This window comes from Fusarium oxysporum, chromosome I (assembly GCF_013085055.1).
Source record: "Fusarium oxysporum Fo47 chromosome I, complete sequence".
NCBI lineage: Eukaryota > Fungi > Ascomycota > Sordariomycetes > Hypocreales > Nectriaceae > Fusarium > Fusarium oxysporum.
In genome coordinates, this window is record NC_072840.1 from 5,352,663 (window position 1) to 5,362,147 (window position 9,485).

At 49.0% G+C, this 9,485-nt stretch overlaps 3 protein-coding genes across 3 annotated transcripts; all 3 read left to right on the forward strand.

Moving 5' to 3' along the window:
* Window positions 1-227: 227 nt before the first annotated feature.
* Window positions 228-1,192, forward strand: FOBCDRAFT_268000 (kinase-like domain-containing protein; the record flags this gene model as incomplete). The annotated part of the gene is made up of 2 exons (XM_031194582.2): window positions 228-455; window positions 512-1,192. 2 exons carry the CDS (start codon window positions 228-230, stop codon window positions 1,190-1,192), a joined length of 909 nt encoding a protein of 302 aa, XP_031029320.2.
* Window positions 1,193-1,801: 609 nt separating this feature from the next.
* On the forward strand, window positions 1,802-3,894 carry FOBCDRAFT_213257 (pyridoxal phosphate-dependent transferase). The gene is made up of 6 exons (XM_054702962.2): window positions 1,802-1,911; window positions 1,966-2,164; window positions 2,219-2,551; window positions 2,600-2,769; window positions 2,817-3,032; window positions 3,084-3,894. Exons 2-6 carry the CDS (start codon window positions 1,986-1,988, stop codon window positions 3,578-3,580), a joined length of 1,395 nt encoding a protein of 464 aa, XP_054558937.2. The 5' UTR covers window positions 1,802-1,911; window positions 1,966-1,985; the 3' UTR covers window positions 3,581-3,894.
* Window positions 3,895-4,138: 244 nt separating this feature from the next.
* Window positions 4,139-8,949, forward strand: FOBCDRAFT_314703 (molybdopterin binding aldehyde oxidase/xanthine dehydrogenase). The gene is made up of 3 exons (XM_031194585.3): window positions 4,139-4,655; window positions 4,710-6,908; window positions 6,962-8,949. Exons 1-3 carry the CDS (start codon window positions 4,471-4,473, stop codon window positions 8,682-8,684), a joined length of 4,107 nt encoding a protein of 1,368 aa, XP_031029323.2. The 5' UTR covers window positions 4,139-4,470; the 3' UTR covers window positions 8,685-8,949.
* Window positions 8,950-9,485: the final 536 nt, after the last annotated feature.

The window sequence follows — 9,485 nt, forward strand, 5'->3', positions numbered from 1 at the left end:
TTGGTTGTTCTTGCAGTGGCAGGCAATGAACAGTTGACACTGTCCTCTCATCTCTGTGACGCACAACCACTGGCAGTGGTTACACTACATTGTGATCCGAGCATTCATGTATTTACTTCTTCGATATGGGTTCATCAACTTGTTTCCCTTCTTTCATCCTCACCTTCAAAACTTTCTAACCTTCAAAACTATCAAGGCTCGTGCGAAATACAACAGCATCATTCACCATGAGCATCACCGCTTGGACCGACGAGGATGTCCGAGCATCCCTTGTCCCTCAGAAAGAGTTCCCTACCTGCTCCTATCGTCGAGGAACTCGACTGGGCCGAGGTGCATATGCCAACGTCTACAAGGTACTCAACGTCAAAACCGGCGGCCTGTTCGCCGGCAAGGTCTCTCCTGAGTACGCCGATCACCTACGAAAGGAAGCCAGAAACTTGACTAGACTGAACCACGTGAGTCTTTCCGTACTATAGTATTGAATCTCATTACTGACCATATATTTATGTAGTCCCAGATTGTCAAGTTCATCGACTACTGTGAGGACAAGCACAACCCAGCCGCCAGCGTCCTCGTCATGGAGCTCTGTGCTGGGGGCAGTCTTCAAGACAAAATTCATGACAACCCTGCAGGTCTCAAAGGCAAAGACACCTTGCAAGTCATGCTCCAGGTTGGGCAAGCCGTCGAGTATCTTCATGGGAAAGGACTCTTCCATGGAGATATCAAACCACGCAACATCATCATACGATCCTGGTCTCCTGTCGATGTTGTCGTCGGCGACTGCGCAGAAGTCATGAAGGTCGAGCATATTGACCGGCACAAACGACCTCACGGAACCCGCTCCTACTGGTCGCCTTACATCGAGAAGTACTGGAGACACTCCGGTAAGAGCGATGACATTTGGGCGCTCGGAATCTCACTTCTCGGAATGATGGCCCAGTGGCCTTGTTATCTTGTGAAGCAGGAGAAACTCTATCCGCGAAAGTGCGTCACCCACGCACAAATCTTGAACACGCTAAATCCTGGCAATGACTTAGTCAAGATCCTGTTACGGCTACTTGAATGGGATCACGAGAAGCGAATCACCGCTTCTGAGCTGGTGAGGCTGACGGCTGAGCGTCTAGAGGCTCGCCCCAATTTTGTCGAGGAGCTGAAGTCTCCCGAGGGCTTCCAGCCTTTGGTGTTCTGGTAGAGAAAACTGTCTTGTCTTTTGGGGGTTTATCTGTCGCCGAGTTGAATCAAGAGTTCATGGATGGGAAATGTTGGAGTGACATGGCAGAGATTGAATATGGACAGAGAAAGGCGAATGTAACTACGGAGTAGTACAGGATGGGACTTGTATAGCAATATGTTCTCGTACTTTAAGTGATATCTCAACTCAATAAAGTCATTGATATTGAAGTTACTGATTTGAGTGTAGTGTTTGTGATAGCGACGAGTTGTTAGCTGAAGTCGTTTCAGTTCCTCATGAAGCATTATCGGCATCAGAACTATGAGCCGTATGTAAGTCGACCCTTGTCACGGCTATCTGTATGGAGGTCCATGTCGTACTATGGTACTTTTACGACTGGTAGTAGAACGCTCCGGTCTCGCTATGCTGAAGAAGAGCGGGCAGCAAGGGATAGAAGGGCTTATTGTCGGAACAAACCCGATGCATTCTACAGCATCAAGTGCCAGAACACAACCTCGCATCGAGTTATCGAGCCAATCCTAATAAACCAATTTCAGTGCTCATCATTGGAGCTAATGACGCGATTAGTAGGAGAATTAACCCCCCACAAAAGTTATTAGTCATCACTTATCGCTCCCGGTTACGGCGATGTCGCAACCGTTGAGATACAAGCTACCTGCGGAGAGAAAGACTGCTATTGATCCAATTGTCAAGGCGTGATTCCTCTCAGTGGGAGAATTGTACGTGAGGATTTCTGCTACAGTTGTCAAGGGATCTGACTAATACTGAAAAAGGGACCCTTTCGTCGCTGTTGATGTTGCGCTCCATATTAACCCCGAGCCGCCCCTCCCAATCCGTGCTCCAGACTACACTCCGAAGCAATATCCCTCTTCACTTATCAAGATCATTCTCAAGTAGTGTCAGCGTCATGAGTAACCAGACTCAAAAGCTCAAGCCCGCGGCTCGAGTCCAGGGCCAGAAGAAGGATGTTTGGTGAGTTCCCTCCAAATCCTGAAAAGCTACGATAAGCTAACTCGGCCGAAATAGGTCCATGATCAATGAGGCCGCTGCGTCTTCACCTATCCAGCCTATTGTGAACTTGGGCCAGGGTTTCTTTGGTTACAACCCTCCTGACTTTATTCTTAACGCTGCCAAAGAGGCTTTGGACCGTGTTGAGTGCAATCAGTATGCGCCTGCTAAGGGACGACCGCGGTTGAGGAAAGCCCTTGCGGATGCATATTCACCATTGTGGGGTCGTCAGTTGGACCCTGAGTCTGAGATTATCATCACAACTGGTGCTAATGAGGGTATGCTGAGTGCATTTATGGGTTTTATTGAGCCTGGTGACGAGGTTATTGTGTTTGAGCCATTCTTTGATCAGTGAGTGCCTTGCATTCCAGATTGGACGATAAGCTAACATTGGTCCAGATATATCAGCAACATTCAGATGCCCGGCGGCAAGGTCGTCTATGTTCCCCTTCACCCTCCAGAGACAGGAGCTACAAAGAACTCTTCGGCCGCAGACTGGACGATCGACTTTGATGAGCTCGAGAAGGCCTTCACACCCCGCACTAAGATGATTGTCATCAACACTCCCCGTGAGTACCACAAGCTTCCCGCTTATATCAGCGCTGACCTCAAGTAGACAACCCTGTAGGCAAGGTCTTTCACAAGGACGAGTTACAAAAGATTGCCGATCTTGCTGTCAAGCACCAGACTATCATTCTCTCAGATGAAGTTTATGACCGTCTTTTCTATGTGCCGTTTACTCGAATTGCCAACCTTTCTCCTGAGGTGGAGAAGCTCACTCTTACTGTTGGATCTGCTGGAAAGAACTTTTATGCCACTGGCTGGCGTGTCGGTAGGTCATGAGTTTGTAACCAAGATATGTCATTTTGCTTATACTTGACAGGTTGGTTGATTGGCCCCCCAGAGCTAATCCAGCCCGTCACTGCCGCTCACACACGTATCTGCTTCTCAACACCCGCCCCCTTTCAAGAAGCTGCCGCCATTGGTTTCGAGCAAGCCGACAAGAATGGTTTCTGGGATGAGACCATCAAGGAGATGAAGGCCAAGGTCGACCGTCTCAACGAGGTATTCGAGGAGCTCAACCTGCCCGTGACATACCCCGAAGGCGGTTACTTCCTTCTCGTCAACATGGCTAAGGTCAAGCTACCAGAGGATTACCCCTTTCCTCCTCACGTCGCAAGCCGCCCCCGAGATTTCAAGCTGGCGTGGTTCCTCATCCAGGAGATTGGTGTTGCGGCTATTCCTCCCACAGAGTTTTATACTCCTAACAATGCGCACTTGGCGGAGGATTATATCCGATTTGCTGTGTGTAAGAATGATGATATTTTGGAGCAGGCTAAGGAGAGGCTAAGGGGACTGAAGAAGTACATTCAAGAGTAGAGCGTGTTAGAAGGAAAGAAAGCTAAAGAGTCAGATCGTGGCTAGATTAGACGGGCTTTGTAGAAGTTGTGTTTATTTTCTGAGCCTTATAGTGCAGTTGCTTCGTATTTCAGTGCCTCCTGGTATGTGCATGAGTTTGTCAGATAGACGACAACCAGGGTGTGAGGAATCGTCCGGTTGGCCAAGCACTTTTTATCTTATCTGGATGTCTGTGTTGCTATGTCTTCGAGTCCGAGAAAGACTACAAGAACCACGGTATTTCTCTAGATTTATCCTACAGCTGCTACATAGTTCACCGCTATATTCAGAACACTCGTAGGTATTGTCTCTGAACTCCGATGTCAAAGTGGAGGATCCCGATCGTGGAACTGGCCTATCGTGGTCGCGGAGCCGGCCGTTAGCGAGCTGCATCGTGGGGTAGAGGCTCTCTTCCCCGCACAAGCAACAGAGGGAACAAGCACTGAGTGGCTGCTGTAGCTGTGAGCGGGGGTGCAAATCTTGGGCTTATCAGTGGCGATTAGTTAACCTTGGCACGTCCTAAACAGCAACAATCCGTATTCTCATTCGCTCACTGGTTTGCTATCACAGGTATCTTGTGAGGAAGAGGAAGGTGCCGTTGCACAAGGCCCAATTGTTTTTGCCAATATGACGCAGGGAAGAGTCTCAACTTGAACCCGCTATCTAACCGTTGCCGGCCACGTCTCGTGAACGAGAACCCTCTATCCCTTCTACAGTACAACCTAAGGGCAACTGTACAACGCCTCGGTTCGTTTGTTGATAAGAGCCACAGAGGCCCCGTTGTCTTTCTATCCTTTCCCTTTTGACTCTTGGACTTTTCTTCTCTTCCCAACAACCATTCAAGATACCCATTCCTTTTATTCATCACTATCATGGCGCCTAGCGCTGTATCTCCCACAAGGGAGTCCAACCCTGAGCCCTTGGCAACCCTAACCTCTAAATTCGATGATACCCTTCGATTCTATCTTAACGGAACCAAAGTCGTTCTGGACGACATAGATCCAGAGGTCACAGTCTTGGAATACCTACGAGGAATTGGCCTCACAGGGACAAAACTGTAAGCACTTATCGCAGCCCCCAAAACCTTCTGTTGTGGTTCTGACGATGATAGTGGATGTGGCGAAGGCGGTTGCGGAGCTTGCACAATCGTGGTCAGCCAGTATAACCCAACAACCAAGAAGATCTACCATGCCAGTGTCAACGCATGTCTAGCTCCTCTCGTCAGTTTAGACGGTAAACATGTCGTTACCGTTGAAGGTATCGGTAGCTCCCAGAAGCCCCATCCAACTCAGGAGCGCATTGCCAAGTCTAATGGTAGCCAATGTGGTTTCTGCACTCCTGGTATTGTGATGAGCTTGTATGCTTTACTACGAAACAACGACTCACCCTCTAAAGATGATGTTGAGGAGGCGTTTGATGGCAACTTGTGTCGATGTACTGGATACCGTTCTATCCTAGATGCGGCTCAAACGTTCAGTGTTGAAAAGCCGGGTATGAAGTTTAAGAAAGCAGGGGGCACTGGATGCTGCATGGAGAACGGTAACGGTCCACCCAGTGGAGGTTGCTGTATGGACAAAGCAAACCTTGATGATGCACCTATCAAAAGGTTCACGCCTCCAGGATTCATCGAGTATAACCCAGACACAGAACTTATCTTCCCACCGGCCCTCAAGAGACACGAGTTACGGCCTCTGGCATTCGGAAACAAGAGACGGAGGTGGTATCGCCCTGTCACCGTTGAACAACTCCTGCGGATCAAGAGTGCACACCCTCAGGCAAAGATTATCGGTGGAAGCACAGAAACTCAGATCGAAACAAAGTTTAAGGCTTTGCAATACCCTGTGTCGGTTTATGTTGGCGATATCGCTGAGTTGCGGCAGTACACTTTCAAGGAGGATCACCTTGAGGTTGGTGGTAATGTTGTCTTGACTGACCTTGAGAGTATCTGCGAGCATGCTATCCCTCATTATGGATGGGAACGCGCACAGGTATTTGAAGCGATGCTCAAGCAGCTCAAGTTCTTCGCTGGTCGACAAATTCGAAACGTTGGTACTCCTGCGGGTAACCTGGTCACAGCATCGCCAATCTCAGATCTCAACCCCGTATTCTGGGCTGCGAATGCTGTGTTAGTGGCTAAGTCGTCCACCAAGGAGACAGAGATCCCTGTTTCCCAATTCTTTACAGGTTATCGAAAGACAGCACTCGCACAGGATGCGATCATTGCGTCGATACGAATTCCAGTCACTCAAAGCAAGGGCGAATACTTCAGGGCGTACAAGCAAGCCAAAAGAAAGGATGACGATATCGCGATTGTTACTGGAGCTCTGCGGGTTCGCTTGGATGATGCAGGTATCGTTCAAGAAGCAGCCCTCATTTATGGTGGCATGGCTGCCATGACGGCTGCTGCCAAAACAGCTATGGAATACCTTGTTGGCAGGCGGTTTTCTGATTTGGAGACTTTGGAGGGAACCATGAACGCACTTGGTCGCGACTTTGACTTGCAATTTAGTGTTCCGGGTGGCATGGCGTCTTACCGAAAGTCTTTGGCCTTTGGATTCTTCTACCGATTCTATCATGACGTTCTGACGATCCTCGATGGAAGCTCGGAGCAGGTCGACAAGGAGGCTATTGACGAGATTGAGCGAGACTTGTCCAGTGGAGCAGTCGATGAAGATGCTGCTGTGGCTTACAAGAAGGAAGTGACTGGCAAATCTAACCCCCATCTGGCTGCCCTCAAGCAAACAACAGGCGAGGCGCAATACACCGACGATATTCCTGCTATGAAGAACGAGCTTCACGCCTGTTATGTCCTTTCAAAACGAGCACACGCCAAGATCATCTCTATCGACTACTCGGCTGCTTTGGATATTCCGGGAGTAGTTGATGTTGTTGATAAGGATGACATGCCATCCCCTGATGCCAACAAATTCGGTGCACCTCACTTTGACGAGGTTTTCTTCGCTGAGGGCAAGGTTCTGACAGTGGGTCAACCGATTGCCTTAGTTCTGGCGACTTCTCCTCTGCGAGCTCAGGAGGCTGCCCGAGCAGTCAAGGTTGAATATGAAGATTTGCCATCTGTGCTCTCGATTGAGGATGCTATTGCAGCCGATAGCTACCACAACTTCTACAGAGAAATCAAGAAGGGAGATACGGAGAAGGCTTTCAAGGAGTGTGACCATGTGTTCACTGGAACAGTAAGAATGGGTGGTCAAGAACATTTCTACCTCGAGACCAATGCTTGCTTGGTTGTCCCCAAGCCTGAGGATGGAGAGATGGAGATCTTTGCCAGTACCCAGAACGCCAACGAAACGTAGGTCTTGTTTTTTCCGCTCTGCCAGTATTAGATACTAACCCTTGAATCAGACAAGTATTCGCTTCGCGAGTTTGCGATGTACAGTCGAACAAGGTTGTCGTTCGTGTCAAACGACTGGGTGGCGGTTTCGGAGGAAAGGAGTCACGATCGGTGATTCTCAGCTCCATCTTGGCGCTCGCGGCAAAGAAGACCAAGAGACCAGTCCGATATATGCTGTCGCGAGAGGAAGACATGGTTACAAGCGGACAACGCCATCCTTTCCTTGGCAAATACAAGATCGGAGTGAACAAGGACGGTAAGATCCAAGCTTTGGATTGTGATGTCTTCAACAATGCAGGATGGACATTCGACCTCAGTGCAGCCGTATGCGAGCGAGCAATGACCCATATCGATGGTTGCTACGATATTCCTAATGTGTACATTCGAGGACGCTTGTGCAAGACGAACACGATGTCCAATACTGCGTTCCGAGGATTTGGCGGACCTCAGGGCATGTTCATCGCAGAGTCGTACATGGAGGAGGTGGCTGACCGATTGGGAATGCCCGTCGAAGCGCTGCGCCAGATCAACTTGTACGAGAAGGACGGCCAGACTCATTTTGGTCAAGGTCTTGGAGATTGGCATGTTCCCCTGATGTACAAGCAGGTGCAGGAAGAGGCGATGTACGAAGCACGCCGACATGCCATTACCGATTTCAATCAAACGAACAAGTGGCGGAAGAGAGGTCTGGCATTGATTCCGACGAAGTTTGGTATTTCGTTCACCGCTCTCTTCCTGAATCAGGCTGGCGCTTTGGTGCACATTTATCACGATGGCTCTGTCTTGGTGGCCCACGGTGGTACTGAGATGGGACAAGGCTTGCATACTAAGCTCACCCAGATTGCAGCACAAACACTAGGTGTTCCATTGGACAATGTCTTCATCTCCGAGACTTCCACCAATACGGTAGCCAACGCCTCCGCAACAGCTGCTTCAGCCTCGTCAGATCTGAACGGATACGCCATTTTCAACGCATGTGAACAGCTGAACGAGCGACTGGCACCATATCGAAAGAAGCTGGGCCCAGAGGCGACCATGAAGGATCTTGCCCATGCTGCTTACTTCGATCGTGTCAACCTTTCTGCCCAAGGCTTCTACAAGACGCCCGAAATTGGATATGACTGGAATACTGGCAAGGGCAAGATGTTCTTCTACTTCACTCAGGGAGTTGCCGCAGCTGAAGTGGAGCTTGATCTACTGACTGGAACATGGACCTGCATACGCGCAGATATCAAGATGGATGTTGGTCAGTCTATCAACCCAGCGATCGACTATGGTCAAATCCAGGGTGCGTTCATCCAAGGTCTTGGTCTCTTCACGATGGAAGAGTCATTATGGCTACGCAACGGTCCCATGGCCGGGCATCTCTTTACACGAGGTCCTGGCGCATACAAGATTCCAGGTTTCCGAGATATTCCTCAAACATTCAACGTGTCACTTCTCAAAGATGTGGAATGGAAAGAGTTACGTACTATTCAACGCAGCCGTGGTGTGGGTGAACCGCCTTTCTTCATGGGAAGTTCAGTCTTCTTCGCTATTCGAGATGCGCTCAAGGCAGCTCGCGCACAATCCGGAGTAAAGGCTACGATCGGCGATGACTCTTGTGAGGGGCTTCTGCGGCTCGAGAGTCCAGCAACGCCTGAAAGGATCCGATTGGCGTGTGAGGATGAGATTATGCGCAAGGCAAGAGTTTTACCCAAGGAGGGAGAAAGGAGTTTCTTTGTTGCGATCTAGTCAGACACATGACCTTTCAAGGAGGAACTATGAGGTCTAGCAAGGATTTCGGTGTTTGGGATACCTGTTACTATTGGAGTTAAGGTTGACATGGGCAGGCACACTTTACGAGTAAAATGAAATATCACGTTGTACGGCAGAATCTTTGACCTTGATGATGGTTGTATGTACGTGCGTCTTGGCCCAAGTAAAACGAAGTTACCAACAGAATATGGATCAAATCCTATTGGTCGAAATCATCTCTAACCTTCCAAAGTCGTCAACGATGAACTGAAGCTAGCCGTGAATCGCCGACATTCGGAACGAGAGCAACGAACTACATGAGTACTTCAACAACAAGTTCACAATATGACATCAGCGATATAGATAAACGAGGAAAGGATGCTATGCGGCAATTAATATAGTGCAAAGTGAGAGGTGATATTAACATCATAGAGTTGCAGTGAAGGAATAATAACGCGCAGAGATGCCCCAGACGAGCTATTACTCGATTTGGACAAGTGTTTCAGCCTGCTGTGAGTTTATTTAGCGCCATTCTCTTTCACCGAGGGTCAAGGTCAGCATGCGGGCTGGAATATCGTACCAGATCCTTCTCTAGAAGATCATGTCAGAAATGGTCAAGAAAAGGCTCATGGTCCCTGATTTGTGCACGGGCTGTTTTTATGGTTTGAAAGGAGTGAGATGGTCTGATTGCTCAAGAGAATGGGATTGTACCTGACTTTGAAATTAGAGGCTGGGGTCAACAGATGTGAGGATATTGGAGTTCGATTGGAGGCCTGTCTGTCTTATTTAGATATGGAC